Source organism: Acomys minous, assembly GCF_964271855.1.
Source record: "Acomys minous genome assembly, chromosome: 15".
Classification (NCBI taxonomy): domain Eukaryota; kingdom Metazoa; phylum Chordata; class Mammalia; order Rodentia; family Muridae; genus Acomys; species Acomys minous.
Window position 1 is genome coordinate 80,915,219 of NC_140497.1, and position 22,317 is coordinate 80,937,535.

Consider the following 22,317-nt stretch of genomic DNA (forward strand, 5'->3'; position numbering starts at 1 on the left):
TGGGCTTGTGCGTGAGTGCAGTGTCACAGAGGGCAGCCGGGGTGTTGGATCCCCTGAGCTGGGAATATAATAAGCAGTTGTCAGAAGCCTGAGAAGGATGCTGGGAATGAAATTCAGGTCCTCTGAAAGATCAGCAAGTACTCTTGACCACTGAGCCATCCCTTTGGCCCCATTTTAAAGAGTTCTTTTTAAAGCACTTTTTAAAAGCATCTTTAAATACAAAGTTGATTTAATTAAATATAAAGTAATTTCTATTCTTATTAAATATGATATTTTAAAGGAAAATCAGTTTCCTAGATTCAAGGGGAAGAAATAACCCATGGTCAGAAATGCTATTAGTAAGCATGCATGCGCTCTTATTTATGCACACACACTCTTTCTTTCTTTCTTTCTTTCTTTCTTTCTTTCTTTCTTTATTTATTTAATTTACAGAGACATGGTGCCACTAAGGTGTGCCAGTCTCGCCTTAACTCACAATCCTTCTGCCTCAAATCATGACTGCTAGGTCTGGAGCTGTGACACTTCTAAATACTTTGTCTTTTTTGGCTGTCATTTGTCCTTATTTACCTATACCTTAAGTCCATGAAAGAAAACTTTTTTATCTTTGTGGTACCGGGAAACTGGACCTAAGCCTTCCTACATGCCAGGAGAGCACTCTACCACTGAGCCACAACCCCAGACTCCATTCACTTTTCCTTACGTGGCAAAAGTTCCCCAGACTATCACCGCCAGACAGGCCGAGCATTTGAGATGGCCCTGTCCCAGCTTCCTGAGTACCTGAGATTGCAGGGTCAGAACAGAGTGCAAAACCCCCAGCTCACATGCAAAAAGACTCTGAGAACTGCCTTCACTAACTAACTTAGGTAATTAAGAAGAATTCACTAACCTCAGCACCATGGGCTCCAAGGCCTGGGAGGCTAAGCGTTCAAACATGCGCTGCAGGGGTGGGTGCAAAGAGTGGTCCTCGTCAGCCAGGGCAGCGCTGCACCTCTGCAGCAGCCGTGCATGAAGGCCAGCTTCACACATGACTTGTTGGTTTCTCTCTGTGTGCACCAGCGATTGCAAAATGTTGGCCACAGCAAGTTGAAGGTCCAAAGCATGCTAAAGTTAACAAAGAGATGCATGCCACCAGGGCATCCTTAGTGACACAGGTGGCACTTCTTCCCACAGGAAACACCACTTGCAACAGGAGGTTTTAGTTACTTGAAAACACATTTCACGTAAATTAAGGAACTACCTCATAGCAACCCATATAGTAATTCAAAGTCAGGCAGAAATCTCTAGTTCTGGTTGTGTTCCACTCACACTTGACTGAACTCTATTCTCTTTGAAGTCTTTGAACGACTCAAATGATAGTTCTGTTTCCGTAGAAACAGTAGCTGTAAGGCCCCTTTTGTTTTTTAAGACAGGGAATCACTAAGCATTCAGGAACTTACCGCATTGACCAGGCTGGCCAAGAGCTCAGAGACCGGCCTTGCTTTGACTTCCCAGTGCTGTATGTCACCATTTCTGGGCTGTACAGTCTTTTCATGGTGACAACTAGCTACTTTTAAGGAAGTTTGTCATTCACATTTGTGACACTTTGGCCATATAACATTTTATCACAAATAGTCACCCCAACTGTAAGCAGCCCAAACTTTTGAGGGATCCAAGACAGAACGGACACACAGGCCCAGTGTGACATCTACTGGCGGTTTTCCTTCTGGATCGCCTCTGAGCCATTCCCACCACTGCGTAGGGGAAAGAGAGCCCCATAGCAGAAGCAGCCATCTGGGCCCTACTGGAAACAGATCCAAGAGCAGAACTGCTCCCCGGAATGCATGGCTCAGACAGGGATTTCCCAGGGTGAATGTGATGGGTCAACTACATCCCATGTTCTTCCTGGCCCTTACGTCTCAGGTAAATACACGTCACTTCCATTCACTAAACAGGAAGAGAACCACCATAATCCAGCTTACTTCTGGCTGTGTTGCTGAGCCCACAGAGGCCAGGAGGTCCAGCATGGCCAACATGGCTCCAGGGTGGATGATGACAGCATCGGAACTCTGCAGAGGTGAACTCGACACATGAAGCCTCAGGTCAGTGACATTTTTTGCAGGACACACGGGGGGAGTTGAAACGCAATGAAATGCATGCCTAAAAAAAAAAAAAAAAAGGGCTTCTTTAGAATCTGCTTAAAATCCTATTCATAGTTCATTTTCTGATAAGTAAAAAGCCTTGAAATTCAGGGAGTTGCAAAAGACCTGATGGGTGAGACATTCAAAAAAGCAAAACAATACGTAACCACCTCACCGAGCACACGCAGGCAGTTTATCAATTCCTGGCTCGTATCATCTGTGCTGTCTACTCTCTCGCTTGTTTCATTAAACACTGGCACTTGTACCAGAAGGAAAATTTTAAAAGCAGGTGAGTAAGTGATTCACAACTCCAAGAAGATAGCAGTTTAGCTAATATCTGACAGCGCTGAACCACTCAGTCAGAAGCCTGTGCTAACGAGATATGAGTGCTCTGCTCTGGCAGAGGGGACTGGGCGAGTGATGGCTCAGCGGAGAAGTGCACGCATGTTTTGTGTGTCTCCCTACTATACTGAAAACATTTGGTCTTATGAATCGAGAAGGCCTGTATTTTTTAATTAATTTATTTATTAAATATACGGTGTTCTGCCTACATGTATGCCTGCACACCAGAAGAGGGCAACAGATCTCATCATAGATGGTTGTGAGTCACCATGTGGTTGCTGGGAATTGAACTCAGGACCTCTGGAAGAGCAGCCAGTGCTCTTAACCGCTGAGCCATCTCTCCAGCCCGAAGAGGCATGTTTCAGACAATAAGTTTCTATCAGATGGACAGTCAGGCCAGTCCCTGCACACGCACATCCCCTCCCCTCACTGGTCTCCCTTTCTACGTCATGTTATGCTCATGTACAACTCATGAAAGAGCACGCTTTTGTAGACTCGGGGAAAGGTGCTGCGGCCACAGTCTGTGGAGCTCCTGCTCCAGCGGGTGGTGGCAGCCTGACCTCAGCAGAGCTCTGTGCTGCCGCAGCTCCCCAGCTCAAGCAGGTCGCAAGCACATGTGTTCCATCAGGGACTCAGGATCTCAAAAACGTACGATATACTCTTTACAGAAATTGCAGAAACACACTCAGCTGCACACGGGCCCTCTCTGTTTAAGCCAGCAATCCTGGACACGTCCATGGCTGCACTCTCTGGATTTGGCTGGTTTACATTCAGAAAGAGGTAGTGTCTAAGTTTATCAAGAACGGTTTCTAGCCTGGAAAGATGACTGAGCAATTAAGAGCGCTTGCTGCTCTTGCAGAGGCACCCAATTCTATTTCTAGCACCCGCATGACAACTCACAACCATTCATTTGTAACTACAATTGCAAGGATCTGTGATGCTCATCTGGCCTCTCTGGGCACCAGGTTCTACACTGTGCACTCACATACATGTAAACAGACCACTCATAGACAAAATAATCCTATAAAAAGAAAAGGAAGGATTTCTAAGCACATCTTACTAATGGGTAGCTGCCTTGTATTTGTTTCCTTTATTCCTTAAAATATTTTTATCCATCTAGAAAAAAATTAATTTTACAATGTAACCGAGATCCCCATCCACTGAAAATTTAAAATGTCATAAAAATATTTTCATTATAAACAAAACAAATCCAATTTGATGAAAACATAGATTTCAGTTGTACATTTTACATGTACATAGATTTTACATATATAGATAACATGTACAACTTCCTTAGAAGCTTATTTCTGAATTAACAGTTTAACTCAAATTTTAACTTAGATCAGGGTCATGCTCAGGAAGACACCTTTCTGTCTTCATTAATAGATAAATATAGGGGAAACATCATGAACTTTGTAGGGTAATACTGTCATAAACAGATGGGTTTCAAATCAGGAAAAAACTTCAAAACACGACATGTTTTTTTATACTCACTAAAATTAGGTACACCTTATAGGACAACTATACCGAAACAACTGTTAATAAGTAACAGGTATGACCACTTTTCAATTATGGATTATGGGAAGTATATTAAATATTTAGCTCATAAGCAAGACCCAACTGTGCAAAGGGAATAAAATAACCTTTCAACCATCAGCTAGTATGAATGTTGTAGTCATTTGTGATCACTACAAATTGATACTTAATACTCCAATTTAAATTCCCATAAAGCTTCATCAGCCTGTTTTGGTAAAACATAGTCAAATACTCAAACTCTACTGTGCTTTTTATCAGGTATCTCGAAAGGCACAAAAACATGTGCAGGACCCAGTGGCTTTGGCTTCCTCCTGCCCAGATCTATTTCGAATAGTTTTGACTTTTTTGCTTTGCTTCTCGTTTCAACACTGCTCATCTACAGCTTTGTCCTCATATTTCTCTGAAACTAAAAGCAATGGAAGAGTCACATGTCTTAACTTCCCAAACATGAGGCTGGCTAGTTCTTCTTATCTCGAAAATAGAGAAGAATCCCGGGTTTCCATGTAAGACACGGGGCAGAAGGGCAACCTTCTTCAGTGTCAGAATGTTCCAGAGATCATGAAAACACAGTGCAGGGCTGGTCTGTCCTTTGCCAGCAAGCCCAACATGTGCTGCCAAAAGGAAGAGATGCCCGTGAGCTGATGTAATTTGTTAAGGAGTTCTAGAAATAATGTGACTACATGACTGCAATTCAAATTTCAAAACGTACTATTTTTGGGCATGTGAATAAACATACAGTATTATTTGCTTGATTATAACTCAGGAGGAGACTTAACTGGCAACCTATAGCTGTTGGCCTGGGGGCTGGGGATGTGGCTTGGTTGGGGAGTGCCTTCCTAGCATGTGCAAGTGCAGTGGGGGTGGGCCAGCGCTGATTTTTTAGCATGGGCTCTTCACACACACTCTGTTGCTTGAGTGACAGCTTTCCACTAAGTCAAATCTCCAGTATCTCCACAGGTGACTGCAAACAATGAAAACCCATTTCTGATTTATAGACACGCAGAACGCTATACAGACCCATTTTCTTTTTGTCAGTTATCGTTTAGATCAGCCAATCTTTGAGAATTCTTAAAAAAAGAAATATACTCTTTAGCTTGTCAATTACTTTGTGAGTTTCAGTGAATAAATACAAGGACTAAATGCTTTGGAACATAGCAAAATTGTAGCCCTTTTTCATTTATGATATGGTCATTTTAAAATCAGTTTTAGTAATTTCTGAGGTTTCAACTACCTCATAATGCTTTCACTCACATTTACTAATATTTTGAGATCATAAGCACGCTAATGTTCAAACTTAAAATGTCTTTTACCACACTCAGTTTACAACAGAAAGATATACTGGGTTAACTCAAATTTATCTTTAACTGACGGCTTCCTGAATTAAGCTCAACTCTTTAAGAAAAAATAACCTGGCATGCACAGAGCCCTGTTTACTCATGGGACCACACAAGAAAGAAAAGGACATCTGAGGTCACAAAATACTGAACAATGCTAAATTTACCTAAACCTGCTTGTGATTAACCGTAATGGGATATAAGCCCCAGTATAAGACAAAAGATGAAATGTGCCCTCGCATCTCCAGGACGGGTGCTATGGGTATAGTTGGCTCTGGGTGTCCCCAAGGGGACCAGCTCCTAGACGCCCTGGTGAGCCGACTCCAAGCATGCTCAAGTTTCACATGTCAAGCGGGGTAATAACTTGTAATGTAGGCACAGTCTCTTACCTAGATTATTATTGTACCCAATATGATGTAAACGGTTCTTAGACTATATTGCTCAGGCAACAAGATGAAAAGGCTCTTATGCATCCAATACAAACCAGATTTTCAATCTGAGCTTGTTTAAATTTGCTGACACAGAAATAAAATACAGAATGTATGATATTGCTTAGCCATTATCGGCAATTATATTTGTTTTGTAATCTGAACAAGTGTCATTAGGATGAAAAGCACAATGTTTACAGACTCACAGATTCATTTTCCACAAACTGGAGATGTTTACAGAAGAGTTAGGGAACTGCAGTAGCCTATGAGGACAAAGAGGAAGGTAGAAGGAGCCAGCTGTACAGACTGATCATGTTCGGTGCAGGTTTACACAGAATCTGAAATGGACCTTAGCTCTTCTTAGCCAATCTCCTGCTGGCTCGCTGCATTTTAAAAAATTTTATATAATTCAAATGTGCAATAAACTGGACCAGCTTATATATTTTCATGAAATATGTGGAAGTAAAACTTTCAGTAGGCTATTTTTGTTTTTCCAAGTCTGGGTTTCCCTGTGTAGCCTTGGCCGTCCTGGACATGCTTTGTAGACCAGGCTGGCCTTGAACTCACAGGGATCTGCCTGCCTCTGCCTCCCGAGTCCTGGGATTAAAGGCGTGCGCCACAGCTCCTCGCTCAGAGCCTTTTTTTCTTCCCTTTTTCAAAACTTAGCTTTGACAGTCTCTGTAACAGCCATCAAGAGATTACACTCGACTGAGAAAATAAACATTCCGGGGCTATGAAGTTCACCTTGGAATAACAGTAAAACCAAGAACGACCCCAACAACACCTAATGAGAAAGGGCCACGCAGCCTCCTCAGAGAAGCACTCAGGCTACGCTGCTATTTATCTTCGAGGGGAACAGTCTATTTGTCCGCTGAAGGAGGGCTGCAGTGAGCAACGCTTCGGGGAAGCACTTCCAGGCTCACTTCTCCGCACAGCTTCCCGGTGTGTGATTCATGCTGTGTGAGGAGGGTGGAATCGCTTGCGGGCTTACACCTGCGTGCCGTGTGGAAAGGTCAGAAGACAACCCCGGGTGGCGGCCCTTGGGTCCCCCTTGTTTGACGCGGGGTCTCTCTCTTGTTTACCGCTGTGTGTATGTACAAGCCTTTTGGAGAGTCTCCTGTCCCTGCCTCGCAGCTCCCCTTCTGAGCCCTGGGACTGGAGATCCGAACAGGGATCATCAGATTTGTGCAGCGGGCACCTTACCTCTGAACCACATCCCCAGCCCCAGGATGAAACGCCTGCTCTACAGATAAAAATAGTGAAAACTAGATAACAGGAGTGAAGTAAATAGTCTACATGTCGCCCATAATTCTCACGGAACCAATACATTTTACTTTCCTCAGCATACTCAAGGGAAATTAGTAATCCCAAACCCTGAAAAGTATCTTTTCTTAAGGCTCAAAAAGCAAACGTAAACAAGAACCCTACGTTACAAGGCACAGTAGCTATGTCAACACGCAAGTTAGCACAGGAAACCCCACAAACCGACTTCTTGGGTTAAGATCAGTACCTTTTCCTGGACAAAGCTGGCGTCCCCCAAGGAGAGGGGAGAGAAGACTCGCTTGTCAGGCAAGGAGGGAGCTGCTCTGCACGACTACAGATGACAAAACAGACAGGGGTTAGAGGTTAGGAGAGAGCACTGCTGGCAGCTGGTTAGTTTCGCAAGAGATGCGGGGTCAGTGGCGTGAGAAGCATCTTCTATGTTCCGCGGGAGCGCGGACCACAAGCAGGACCCACGCGCTGACTAGGACAGGAGGCGCGCTGGGGGCAGAGGCTGCTGCTACCAGTTAACACGGACCTTGTGCCGGGGTCAGCAGCAAGAGGAGCAGAGGAGAAGCAGAGCCTACACACACTTCCACAGTCACTGCCCCTGGCGCTGCAGTCCCTCAGTGCTGCGCCACGCCCTGCCTCCCTAAGTGAATAATTACAATATAAGCAACGATTTCTAATTCCTGGTTCTCCAGATATACTCATAACTAAGGACTGTTGTCAAGAAGCAAGAAACATCATCTCAGTCTACGTTTAAAAGTAGAAATTCCATGATCAAAAAAAGAAAAAGAAAAAAAGAAAAAACCTATGAGAATCTCTGGTTACTCGGGCTATTTATGGCTGAAGTGGAAAAATCCTTTTTTAATATATGAAAGAAATCTGGAAACTATTAATGCTGATGCTTAAACTGGAGAATTTAGAACAGGACTGCATTATTTTCAAAGCCAGAAATTAACTGAAAACACAGAGCAATGAGCGTCAATGACGCTGGTAAAGGAGCGCTCTGTGCAGAAGCCTGAGCCTTTCCTCACCGAGCGTGTCATCACACACTGTGTGCACATGGCCAGCGAGTGGTGGCCAGGACCCAGGCAGTACTGTGCAGAGCTAAAGCCTCACTCCTGGATGTACAGTGGCCCGGCATGCAGCAGGTCTCCATCCCATCATGCACTTGTTTACTCAAGGACGGGGTAAACGCCTCCGACGGACTCGTGGCTGGGATGTTCTAGGTACACATACGTTTCTTAGGGAGCTGTGCCATTCTCAAGGACTAGGAAATGCGGAGTGTGACAAGCTATCTGCCACCAGTCTGCAAATATGTATCATAGTAACTGTGATCTCCAGCTGGTACCCAGGATGAACAAACTGACATGCACCTAAGGTTTTTTCAGAGTAAAGAACAAAAACATGCCGTAAAAAAAAGAGTCACAGAAGGTATTCCACTAAGTGCAATGGAGCTGACTGAACCTGCATTTACTCAACCTGCAGAGCCTGTCTGCCTGCAAACTCAACATCCGGGTAACAGTAAGCCCCTTCCCCTCCCCATCAGTAGAGTGGCAGGCCTCAGGTAAACAGAAGTGTCATTGGTTTTCAAGTTCCTTGCAGTTAACTCATGCCTTGCCTTATGTTGAAGCCGCGCCACACACCCTGGAATTCAGAAAGTTAAAGCAGGCCCCTACCTGTCAAAAGAATCCGTGGCCACTTTGTAGAGATAGGTAAAGAGTTTACTGCAGTGCCGCAGGGTGGGTGCCACCGAGTCCACTGTGACCGCGCCGTCCTCCAGAAGTCTCTGGAAAGGCTGTGTGTGAGAGGGGAAGACGTTCGCGGCACTTATTTCCCTGAGGTCTGAGAAGCAGCCGAGAAACCGAACAGCGTCCGCCAGCTTCTCATACTGGATCTCAGTCTTGAAGAAATGCGAGTTGGCGGGCTCATAGCGCAGGGCGGCAGTCAGCGTGCAGAACACAGTGTGCAGGAGCTCAAACGCTTGGTTCTGGTTCACTTTCTCCCAGCCATTCTTGGGAGGAGAGCTCAGAGACCTCTCCATAGCAACGAGCAAGGATGTGATATACACAAAGCCTCCGACTTTCCTAAAAACCGTTCTTGAGCGGTGGCTTTCTCTAAGGACTGACAAGAGGGCCTGCAAAGGAGAAGAGGGAAAACAAAGGTTACTCAACTTAAAAACCAGAGCAAAAGCACCACGCGTGAGCATTAAAAAGTGGAACATCACTCTGTGAGTATCGGGTATGAACATTTTTGTCATTTAACCAATAAATAATCTAGAAAGCATTTCAAAAGTTTTGCTGAGTCCCATCACAGAATATGCAGATAAACTTCAGGAAGTAACCACAGGTATCTTTTTTTAAAAATATTTTATTTAATTTTAATTTATGTGCATTGTTGTGAGGGTGTCAGATCTTGGAGTTACAGACAGTTGTGAGCTGCCATGTGGGTGCTGGGAATTGAACCCGGGTCCTTTGGAAGATCAGGCAGTGCTCGTAACCACTGAGCCATCTCTCCAGCCCCACCACACGTATCTTTTGATAGGAAAAGACCGGATGCAGACAAAGGCTAGACAGCCTTACCTTATTTAAGGTAATCAACAAATTCAATTACTTAATGTATTAAGTAAGTGAGACAGGGACCCTAACATCATATGGCCATGAAGACCTGTGGCTGTTTAGCTGGGCAGCAGATGAATCACTCCAGGGGATCAGAGAGATGAGCACAGGCAGCCAAGAGCTGAGGTCTCTGGTTCGCACACACAGCTTCTCAGGTACAGAGGACGTGGAAGACAGGCGCTCTAGGAAAGGACTTACAGCCTGAGGACCACAAGGAGGGCCTACCCAGGGCAGCCAAGGCCGGTCATCCTGTCATTTGTCACTCCCTCAGTATCACCTGATATTTAACTGTCCATCTAAGCATGCAAAGCACTAGGCCTTCACCCACAACAGAGTTAAGGGTGTAAACTGAGTGCTTCTCAGCCAAACAGCTTAGGCCCAGAAATTTCTTGTACTGTTTTCAGAAAACATATTCAATGACATACCTTGGGTATGGGAAGCAAGTTTAAATAGAAAATGTGTGTGTGTGTGTGTGTGTGTGTGTGTGTGTGTGTGTGTGTGTGTGTGTGTAGGTTCAGGCCCCAGCGCTGCACGGGGGCTCCCAGCTGTCTGTAACTATAGTTCCAGGGGATCTGTCAGCCTTCTTTAGGGCTCATAGGCATCAGACATACACAAGATATACAAGCAAATATACAGGCAAACACTACTACTTTTTTTTTTTTTTTTTTTTTTTTAGAATTTGAAGTTTTTTGAACTTTTGGATTTTCAAAACAAGGCTGTTCAACTATCATCATCATCATCATCATCATCATCATCATCATCATCATCAATTGGATGGGAAATTCAGTCCATATTTTAAAAAATTACCAAAGATTCCACATTGAATTAATGAATGGCAAAGGCAAGGCTTAACCCAGGAACTTCCAGCTCCCCAGGTACATCTGTGATAGTCTCTTGTCCTGAGCTGCGGTGACATCTGCTGACAGACGCGATGGGCTCTTCCCTGGCCTCAGTTCTTGTAACACAGCAGGCTGATGTCTACCCTTACACCAGACACACTTGCATCTTAGCAGTCACCACATTTCAGAAGGTCACTTTCTTAAAATATTGCACGTTTCTAAGGGCAGTCAAAGAATGAAAAGGCTCTGTGCTAACCTAGGGTATAAGTACACATACTGTATTTAACCACTCTGCTGAGACACACTGCTTCAGAAATGATGACTTCTTTGTGTATACTAAGATTTTTTACTTTAAAAGAAAATACATAATCTGTGCATATAACTAAAACACCGAGTATATTCCTTTCATTCTTTTGCTAAGAATTAGTTTCCATTTTTAAAAGTATTTGGTATCGGTGTTACATCTATGTTGCCAAGTTCAGTAAATTATTCTTAATAATTATTCATGTTAAGATATTTCAACATTATAAAATCTTAACAATACCCTTGAGAGTAAATGCAGATCATAGAGTCAGAATGCTTGGACTCCAATTCTGGCTCCCAACATAAACCTGCTTTAACACACCAGTTCCTTAATCTGTCTGTGCTATGGTGTGTCTGTGCTATGGTGTGTGTGTGCTATGGTGTGTCCGTGCTAGGGTGTGTCCGTGCTATGGTGCGTCCGTGCTATGGTGTGTGTGTGCTATGGTGTGTCTGTGCTATGGTGTGTGTGTGCTATGGTGTGTGTGTGCTATGGTGTGTCTGTGCTATGGTGTGTGTGTGCTATGGTGTGTGTGTGCTATGGTGTGTGTGTGCTATGGTGTGTGTGTGCTATGGTGTGTGTGTGCTATGGTGCGTCTGTGCTATGGTGTGTGTGTGCTATGGTGTGTGTGTGCTATGGTGCGTCTGTGCTACGGTGTGTCTGTGCTACGGTGTGTCTGTGCTATGGTGTGTGTGTGCTATGGTGTGTGTGTGCTATGGTGTGTGTGTGCTATGGTGTGTCTGTGCTACGGTGTGTCTGTGCTATGGTGTGTGTGTGCTATGGTGTGTGTGTGCTATGGTATGTCTGTGCTATGGTGCGTGTGTGCTATGGTGTGTCTGTGCTATGGTGCGTGTGTGCTATGGTGTGTGTGTGCTATGGTGTGTCTGTGCTATGGTGTGTCTGTGCTATGGTGTGTGTGTGCTACGGTGTGTCTGTGCTATGGTTTCAATAAGGTAAAATGGAAAGAATGAGAACTCACCTCCACATCCCACCACACCCCCTCACCTCCACACACCCCACCCTATGCCCTCACCTCCACACACCCTGCCCCACCCCAACCTCCCACCCCCATCCTCCACCCCTACCCCTGCAAACACACACACACACACACACACACACACACACACACACACACACACAACTGTTTTGAACAGTGGATGACACATAAACCCATCACAATTTTGAAGACACCAGGACAAATACACAACAAGTGCATATCACGTGTAACTTGAACAACAAGGGCACGTGATGAAAAATGACTCCACTGTGAACACTGGATTGTCACCGTCAGCGCCTCTACCCACTACACTCACACTGCAGCTCTCTGAGCTGGGCCTCAATACACAGTATATGCCACACAGAGAGGGTCTCAGTGGCAGAGGTGTATCCACCACGCCCAAGGAACTGGAGTCTACCATACTCTAAGCTGCTGTGTGCTGTGGACAGCAAAGTACATGTGCATCTAAACATATCGAGCCTAGGAAAGGAACAATGAAAACAGGAACTCTGAACCCCATTATCACTGTTATTTATGTGTGGTGAACACACCTGTACATGGAATGTACCTATACATGTATGATGGGCGAGTTCAGAGTTAAAAGCAAATGTTCATATGGCTATTTAGGATTTTTACTTTTTAATTTTACTTTTCTAAGAGCTATTATTTTAGGATCTGTTCATCTCCTATTTCTTCACAACTGGTATCTGTTGGCGTTGTCACAGTATAATCGGTATTGGGAAACCAAGACAACTTAGCTTCTTTCTTAAATCAATAAATGATAAGCAGTGAATAATAAAGTTACCATGAGATCTGGATCCCAGAGGCTAATTAGAGGAAATTGTACTATGTATCATTTATTTGGCATAAACATAATCCATATATTCAATACATGTGTCAGCAAGATTATGAAGAACACACGCTTTCAGATTTATATGTAAATTATTCAAAGTAAATTAGCAGATGTCTGTGGTCTACACAGTTGGAGACTCTGGGAGGCAGTTTTGAATACAGCAAAAATGGAAACTGAGGTTGGGAGCCCATGTCCACCCCCACTGCTTCCCAGCACTGAGATGCCAAGTCCTGAGATCTCCGCGGCTGGCCCACCCGCACAGGCTGAAGCGCTTCGGTGACCAGCGCTGCTGTGAGAGCAACCACCTTACTGTGTGTGACAAGGACGCAGACTGGATTCCTTCTCACCCCTCCTACAGTGAGCACAGCCTTCTGCTCCGCTCGCCTGTGCTGACTTCATCAGTTAGCTGCCTACTTCCCGACCTTGCTCTCTTCCTTACTTTTTGGCTGATTAAAGCAGGTTGGGTTCACTTTGTTTCTTTATCTGCCTCAGCTCTAAAATTGCCTGTTCCTCTAAGGAACCCCGCTTGCTTACAATGGCAACGGTATTTAGAAGTCATGGGTCAACAAATTAATGAAGACAGAAGAGCTTAATGACTTTTCTAACTTATGCAGGTGTTATTTAAACGCAAAAAGGAGGTCCTAGCCCAAAAAAAACCACTAACAGTCTCCTGATTAAAACTGTCATATCACAGAAGTTAAAAAGCACAACTGTGGAGGCCACGTGGCTCTGGCCTCAGCTCCTCTATCCACTAGACTCACTGCAGCTGTCTGAGCTTGGCTTCAATACACAGTGTATGCCACACAGGCAGGATCTCAGTGGCAGAGGTGTGTCCGGCGCACCCAAGGAACTGGAAGAACATAAACCAAAGGAAAATGATGCAGGGTCACTAACAGCACGTACCTCTATTAAGAGGCGTGAGTAAGAGGATGTGTGCAGACATAAAGAACAAAACTGACACACAGAACGCCATGTTAGCTGCTGTTTATGGTGTTGTCTGGAACACAGAGAAGCGGTTTCACATGCCACTTAATAGTCCTCCCTCCTATGCTACACCTTGTTTGAGTCACGGAATGCACATGGACGTCAATTTAAAAGGGAAATGTTTAACTTTAGTTTGTCCTAAAAACGTCTTGCACGGCGATGCCAGTGACTGCAGCAATGTGAGTGGGGGTGTGCACAAATCCTGGTGAGGAAAGATGGTGCAACAAAGAATGTGTGTGAGCACAGGGAGCACAGTGAAGCTTCCAGATCTCTCTCCACTGCACATGAGGGCGGGGACTGTTCTGCAGGACTGCTGGGCAAGGCAGAAAACCATTAAACCCGAAGGAGACCATAAGATGTTACACTGTCAATTACAGACATGGAAACACATGAACATGGTACATGCAGGATCACATAACATGTTCCACATATGCATAACACTGGATGGTTTCCACTGAATAGTTTTTAATAATTCCACATGATTCTAATGAGCCAGGACAGCTGTTCCAAAGGACTATATGCTATATGCACTGAAAAACATGAGTGACAGTTTCTGTAAACCCCTAATATATATAAATTGTGGAGATTTGGTTATTTTGGACTTTAAATTTTCTCTTTACTACTCTACAGGGTCAGTGGTTAAAAGCACGTGTACTGCTCTTACAGGTGACATGAGTTCCATTACTGACCTCTCAGATCCCCTACAATTTCAGCTCCACTGCCTCCACTAGTACCCACAGTTAAGAGCACGTGCCCACACACAGATATACACCCAGACACACGATTTAAAACAGCAATAAGCAATAAATCTCTTTAAAGAATTTCCTTGTTGACACTAACTACATTTAAGTTCAAAAGGACCCTAGATTTTTAGCAGTAAGAAAGCAGACACACTTATCGATGTACCCTTAAGATGTCAGTCTTCAGCTGCAGGTCTGTGGGTGGGGCTGAGTGCATGAGCCCCAGGAGTGTGCCCATGTCGTCATCACCATTGGGAGAGAGCACCAGCTGCTGGATGGTCATCAGGGCATGCTGCCGGCACTGCGGGTACCTCACAATATTGTGCGCGCATCGCGCACCTCCGAACTCTCGGAATATTCCTGGAGAAGGGAGTAAAAGGACATCGTGGAGTAAGTTAGAACATCCAGGTCAAGTCAGGCGATGGAAAACTCAACTGCTTCTGTAGGAACAGGAATTCAATAACTTCCTTGTAAAGCAGATACACCTATTTTATTTTCTATATGATGATGTAAACACTGCATTGTGGGATGTCAGAAAACACACAGACACCTTCTCTAGACTTCTTAACTAAGATGTTAAGCACCCTGATAGCCACCATTTCTAGGACATTTGAAAATTTTGTAGGTAGACACACAGAGACCGTACACTGCTGTACACACAGGTGTACAGACCCCCAAATAATCGAGATTTGCACCTAAGGAGGCTTTCAAAACAGTACGGGGGGGAAAACAACTGGCATAAGACCCTGTGGGAAAATTATAAGGAAATGAGGCAAAGCACAAGACCCCAAAAGGCGAATTCTACAACAGAAAACATCAGTCACAGGCCCTGCTCCAAAGCCTTCCCTGGAATTACTTACTTAATCCAAAGTCACAGCTAGCAGGGACAGCAGAGTGTGTGTTCTAGGCAGGCCCCCAGCCTGCTCTGACTGCCCACAGGCCCTGACCTCAGGTCAAGTGTGCCCTCAACCTTTAAGCACTTTCCACCGATCTGGATTTTTCTTTTCCTTCCTTCCTTCCTTTCTTTCTTCCTTCTTGGTTTTTCAAGACAGGGTTTCTCTGTGTAGCCTTGGCTGTCTAGACTCACTTTGTAGACCAGGCTGGCCTCGAACTCACAGAGATCCACCTGCTTGTGCCTCCCCTAGTGCTGGGATTACAGGAGTGATTCACCATTCCTGGCCATACCAATCTGTATTTCTTACTAATAGTTCTTATATTCCTTCTTATATAACACCTTAGAGTTCCATTAACATTTTATTGGTATTATTATTGTTGTTTACATATTTGTTTCAATGAAAATATGTTAAGTGAACAACTAAGAGTCTATTTTACTTTGGTGGCCACGGTCGCCTCGGTTTAAGTAGCTTTGCACTTGCTAACTCTGTAAGTGTCCTAACACCCTGAAGTGAGTGTTAAGTCACACACTTTAAGACCTAACACCACCAATGGCTGATGTGCAGTAGTTGTAGACTTCAAGTCCCGTGCTTGGCCAGCCTGAGCTGCACCCAAGACTGCCTTTAGAACAACAACAATGACAACAACCCCTGGGCTCACTTAGGACATAAACTTGTGGTGTCCTTTAAATAGGAAGGGTTACGAACCCTGTGCCTGTCAGTCAGGGTCCACAATGGCGAACAGCTAAGGAATACCTATGGACATGACACTAAGCCTCAGTTTACAAGGTGAGTAAGATCTTTCCTAACAAGGAAAAGACAGATACGAGAAGAACATTCTGTAACAGCGGAACGGCCTGACCCCAGCCTGTCCAACTTCACATGACGCCATGGAAACTAGTCTGGCAAATCAGTTACTTATTGTGTCTCTAGCTCCGTGAACTAAGCATAGTTGGTGGCAATATGCATATTACGCACTCTACACTAGGTGAATGTTCCTACAGAGCCTGGGAAACGTCATCAGACTTACAGCTTCGGCTACCTACTCAATTTAGTTAGCACTGCCTCAGAACTTACCAAAACTGCATTTAAACAATTCCTTAGAGAATGACGCATTATACCTCTCTCAGTTGGGCTGTAATTTTCCTGGGGGGAGGAATTATCTTTCCATCACTAGGAGTTAGTGCACGGCTGGGACACAGGACATTTAAATGTGTAGGATGTGGGGTTTCTCTGTTCCCACAACAGTCATGCACTTTACAGAAGATTCCCTCGTGCAATCATTGCTCATTCATCCACGCCTTCCCCCCATACAATTCAATCCAAGTTCCTCTCCATTGTCCTGAGAGTCTGAGAGGGTCTGCATGAGATGAGCCTGACTGCTCACCTAGTCCTCTCAATATGTACTGAACATATCATCTTAAGATTTTTTTTTTTTAAGGCAGTAAGTATCTCACTCTGTAGCCCTGGCTAGCCTTTACACTCTGTGTAGACCAGGCTGGCCTAAAACTCGAGAGAGAGAGAGGGAGGGAGGGAGGGAGGGAGAGAGAGAGAGAGAGAGAGAGAGAGAGAGAGAGAGAGAGAGAGAGAGAGAGAGAGAGAGAGAACGCGTGCACAAGAGCGCTGTTGGCCTCTACTGCCTGGGTACTAACACTAAAACCTTGTCCCACCACTCCTATGAACCACAGTTATGAAGAGGTATTTTAGAAATAACAATTATTTGAAAAAGTACATAGTATAACTTAAAAAATTAGTAAAAATAAATAAATAAATAAAAAGCCAAACAGAAAGTATACTATAAAAAGCAGTAGAAATATTTTAAGATGGTAAGAGCATTTCAGAGTTTCCAGGAAGACATTTTTACAGGCCAGAGTGTCTCATTTTCACGACTGTACCTTACAGAGTGACTACACCACTACTGAACGCTGTTTCTCCTTTGAACGGCAGAAGCTTAAAAGGCGAGCCCACCCGGATCCCTTGCTCCTGGCTCTTCCGGTTACCTGCATTTGTGTTTGACCCTTGCAGCAGTGCTGTCAACGCCTCCATCACCAACAGGGCCAAGTGGTTTTGGTCTTCAACTGAACTATTGTTTCTCGAGTCCCCTAGAAAACAGGTTCAAAGGTTCCGATTGTAAAAGTAATGCTCACTATTTTCCACCAGTTTCACCTGAATTATTGATTTCCTTTATCACATGTTTAACATGTACTTTCTCCACTAACACAATTGCTAGCAACACACCCATTTAAACCAATGCGTGTCCAGCATCTCCCCAAAATATGCTCAAACTGATGTTTACAGAACTTTTATTTTAGTGTGGGAGAAGTTAATTATGTAACAAATATTAAAAATGAAAATGCCAAATAAAGTTAAATATATCCTTCTCATGGGGTTCTAATCAGTGAGGCCAAGAGGAGAATTATTAAATACAAAAAGAAAGATGTTTATGAATCAGCTGCTTATTCAACATGTATTAACTCATAATTAAAATTAATAATGCAAGATACAGCAGTATTCTATCATCAAAAAAGGCATCCAAGGACAGCCTGGTCTACAAAGCAAGCCCAGGATAGCCAAGGCTACATAGAGAAACCCTGTCTCTAAAAATAAAAAAAATAAAAAAGGCATCCAATGATGTTTACAAAACATCACTAAATATTTCCTCTCAAAAATTAATAAAAAATATTTTTGAGATAGCCACATTTACTTGTAATTATAGCTAATAAAATGTTCATTATTTCTAGAAATTAAAAAATAAAAATAAAAAAGCCTCTCAGAAATAGCAATAAACAGAAATCATGAAGACCGTACATGTTCTCCCTCTTGTCCACTAGTGTAACATAGTCCCAGGCTCCCCTTACCCAATGTGCTAACAAAAGGCGAAGAGAAAGTTAACGCTGGGAGCTCCTCACTAGGAGGAGGTCACACTCACAGACAACAGGGGGTCATTCATACGGAGCAGGGAGCATCAGAAAGAAGGAAGCACAGGCACGCGGCATCGCCCTGACCCCCTTCCCGAACACGCTGTCATCTGAGGAAGCGTTTACCTTGCTCACTGAGTGCCTGAGCTGGGTCCTTCAGGAGGGCAGCGTACTTATGCAAAAGGTTTACCATGACCTCCAGAAGGCCCACCTCTCTGAAGACATCTTTAAAGATGGAGTCGTGCCTTGTAAACTTAAGAAGGGTTTTCATGGCAATAATGCTACAGTGGTACGAGGAGCTAGATTTTAACAGGATGCTGAGACTAATGAGTTCTTTACAAGGGATATAATTTAAGCTAAAAACGACAAACTCCAGCATCTCGAAGTATCTGTTCTGTACTTCTGGGAGTTTGGAGATCTTCTCTGCAAACTGCGCCAGGGTGTGCTGGGATTCTAGGATGAAGTAATTGGCATTGTCCGCCATGTAGATGTTTGCAATGGCATCCAGGATGATTTGGGCAAGGAAGCTGGTTTTTGCTTTTAAAAATGCATTCTGAAGAACTGCAAAGGCCTGGATGTTCCTTACACTGTGACCTAAAATAGAAAACACGAACACAAGTGGGTGCTACGCGATGCTTTAATCATGGTCAAAGAGCCTGTGTCAACACATCATGAATCTCACCCTTTATCAAATATTTACTAAGACAATGTCCTGTTTTCATGAAAGGTCTTATTTTTCTTCATCAAGTTCAGATACTTAATTAAAAATAAATAGAATGAGCCAAACATTTAGTGAATCATTAAAAACATTTTAAGAATCACATGCTTTCAGCTCTGTGACTGTGCAAACAGGGTACTAGACGGAAGACTGAGCGTGACTGAGGAACAGTTATCATCAGTTAGAAAGGATACAGCTGTAAGCACAGGAGGCTCAGTGTGAACAGGGAGCAGGGCACTAGGATTCCTGCTCTTTCAGATTCTCCTGTGTGGTGGGATTTTCATAAAAGGTAATTTGGAAATTTGCTCTGTTTTCAGGCTGAAATTAGAATTTCTTTACATTAACACATTTGCTAAAACAATCTATAGCCACTATCAGTATCTTTAAACTTATTTTTCAAATACATCAAATGGAAAAGTTAAGCATCTTTTTATATAGTTGCTGTGAGAAAACTTAATAATAATAATAATCATTATTATTATATGTAAATTAATACCGAAAGTTGTATTTGAAGTACATTAAAAGCTAGTGTTTTTCTATAAAAACTGCTCTGGGTTCACAATTATTAGTAATATATAGTACTTGCAAAAGTGGCAAATTAACATTGGTTTTTATGTAATAAACAAGATTTTAGAAAAAGAGTAAAACACAAGCTAGAAAAGTATACAATGTATCAGAAAGTGGATCAGAGATACTTGTTGGCATGGATAGTTCTGAAAAATTCTTTTAAAGTTCCCCAATCTTCAGTACATATATATTACTGTATATTCAATACAATATATTACATGTATTACAGATACAATTTTCGTCTATAACATAGATTTATTATGTGGATGAAAAGCACCAAACACATTCCTATTCAGTTTCTTGCTAACAGTGTGGCTTTTCTTCTGAGAGCAGACTTCTTATTCCCTGTAGCTGTCTAAAGACCAAGTTCAGACAAACAAACCAATAGAAACACAAATGTAAAAGCTAAGGATGTTGAATGCCACTTCAAATATTTCTTGGCCCTTTCTATTTCTTTGAGAAAGATTTATTACAATTGTTAAGGAAACAAACGGGCCAGGTGTGGCAGTAGAGCATGTGAGAGGCAGAGGGATACATAGTGAGATCCCAAAAGACAGAAAAAGACAATGTAACAGAAACAAGCACTGATGTATTTGTGGGGAAAGAGGAATGTTGAATACTGCTGGTGGGCACAGAAACTGGTGTCACAACCATGGGAGTCAATACGGTGCATCCGAATTCTAGAAAGAGAACCGTCACATGACCCACATATGACTCCTGAGGTAACGCCTGAGGGAGTCTAAGTATGCATCCCACAGAGATTCTTGCACACCCTTCTTGCACACCCATGCCTACTGCTACACTATTTATTATAGGATCGTCATTTTTTCTGGTGTGTGTGTGTGCATGCACATGCTTGTGTGAATGTGTATGTGTGTGTGCGTGTGTGCATGTGCATGTGCATATGGATGATCACACACCTGCCTACAACATGTGTACGGAGGTCAGAAGACAACTGTGTGGAGTAGATTCTCTTGCACCTTTATCCGGGTCCTGAGGCTGGAACTTGGATCGCCAGATGTGCACGCCAAGTATCCTTTACCCATTGCGCCAGCTGCCAGCTCCTGCCGAGCTACCTTCCTATCAGCTCAAAGAAACAGCTCACTGGACTGCTGTGGTTTTAAAATAAGGTTTTTGAGATACTACTATGTGTTCCATCATATGGAAATTTGAGAGTGTAGGAGCCTGCAGCAAATCCAGGCAACAGAAACGGGGCGCCTGTACTCTGTTGGCACACCACACCACAGTGAGCTCCATTCCCCATCTACTCACATTTATTAAAGGAACTCCGAGTTCATAAAATGCGTAAATTTTATTGTGAAATTTAAATACCGAGATGCATTGGTATTTCTGATCAGCTAAATTTTACATGGGTTTATCATGATCCTATCAAAGAATATTTGATAAGTGCCAAATAACAAAAAGAAACAATATAGGCCTATACGCTTAAATTTTGGAGATTGGCTATAACACACTTAAAAAAGCTAATGAGTCCAAACATGCTGTACGGTTGAGACTAACCCCGAGTTCTTTATCGCCCTGCCTCTATCTCCCAGTGCTGGAGTTCTAGACATATGCCACTGTGCTCCCCCCATAATTAGATGGTCTTAATCATGGAGTAAGTTTTTGAGCTAAAAAAAAAAAAATCACTGGAGGCTGGAGAGATGGCTCAGAGGTTAAGAGCACTGGCTGCTCTTCCAACGGTCCTGAGTTCAATTCCCAGCAACCACATGGTGGCTCACAACCATCTATAATGAGATCTGGTGCCCTCTTCTGGCCTGCAGGTGTACATGCAGGCAGAGTGTTGTATACAGAATAATAAAGTGTTCTAAAAAAATCATTAAATGAGGATCAAAATGCTAGAGAAATGTCGCCTATGAAAACTTACTCTCTGACCCGAATGAAATAATGTAGTTTCTTTGTCTTAAGTTTGGCATGGCTTTAATGAAAAAGAAAAGCACTCACAGCTCATGCTTTCCAAATGTGCCTAGCACCCCTACTCAGCAGGGGTAGAGGACGGGGTGTGCCCTGGCCTCCACTCACGCACGGCAGACATGCACAGGAGCCAGGGTGGAAAGAAAGTAGGAAAAGAAGTGTAAAGGACCTCAATGACAAAGAGGTCCAAACGAACAAATATGATACAAATCTCATCTGACTTAAGAATGCTGCAATGATGCTTTCAAGTGTTTGTCTATCCAACTGAAGACTGAGGCAATCCCTCTGCATCCTCACCCGGGGACAGAAGGACACAAGGAACAAGGACAGTCACACTCATATGGGCAATGCCCACAGGAGCGACCATCAGGAAACAGGTCCACTCCTCCTCTTCCAGGGTCTGAGCATCAGGACAGAGCCGGTAAGCACTCACCTTTGCCTGCGGGCTGAGGTACTGCAAATCCAGGCAACAGAAACGGGGCGCCTGTGGTGACACCAGCTGGCTTCAGCTCACTGACCCCGTACGTGGTCAGGGACGTTACCAGGTTCACCAAGTCCTTCAGGGCATCTCTGCAGTCGGCTTCCTTCGCTTGCTCCAATCTAGACAAAGGCAGATTCACAATTTTTTTTCTATTTTGTTAATATCCATTAATTTGATACAGAATTATTTGTCAATTCCAGATTCTGTAAGTAAATGTACAAAGAACTTAAAGTATCTTACATTTTTAAAATATACATTTTTTTTAATCTAAAAATTTCATTATTCAAATTATGATGCATTTTGAAGATATTCAGATCAATAAGCACAAGTTTGAGTTTTGTCACCAATAAGTAAAGCATTAATCTTTGGTGCAAAGGTGGTTTATCCACTTTTTAAAATGTCCTTTAAATTTCCTCTGGAGACAATGTTTAAAATAAAGTCTCCAGAAAG

At 43.4% G+C, this 22,317-nt stretch overlaps 1 protein-coding gene across 8 annotated transcripts in view; it reads right to left on the reverse strand.

The window, feature by feature from the left end:
• WDFY3 (WD repeat and FYVE domain containing 3) overlaps nt 1–22,317 on the reverse strand; it is a 237,044-nt gene that overhangs the window by 100,460 nt on the left and 114,267 nt on the right. For 7 of the 8 annotated variants that reach the window (XM_084759373.1, XM_084759375.1, XM_084759376.1 and 4 more), the window contains 8 exons: nt 21,820–21,986; nt 18,293–18,760; nt 17,249–17,350; nt 14,522–14,715; nt 8,703–9,160; nt 7,268–7,351; nt 1,959–2,136; nt 887–1,101 (listed from right to left, as the gene is read on the reverse strand). In XM_084759373.1, the coding sequence (XP_084615499.1) occupies nt 887–1,101; nt 1,959–2,136; nt 7,268–7,351; nt 8,703–9,160; nt 14,522–14,715; nt 17,249–17,350; nt 18,293–18,760; nt 21,820–21,986 (1,866 nt within the window). The remainder of the gene's footprint in view (nt 1–886; nt 1,102–1,958; nt 2,137–7,267; nt 7,352–8,702; nt 9,161–14,521; nt 14,716–17,248; nt 17,351–18,292; nt 18,761–21,819; nt 21,987–22,317) is intronic. The other variant, XM_084759372.1, reaches the window with a different exon arrangement.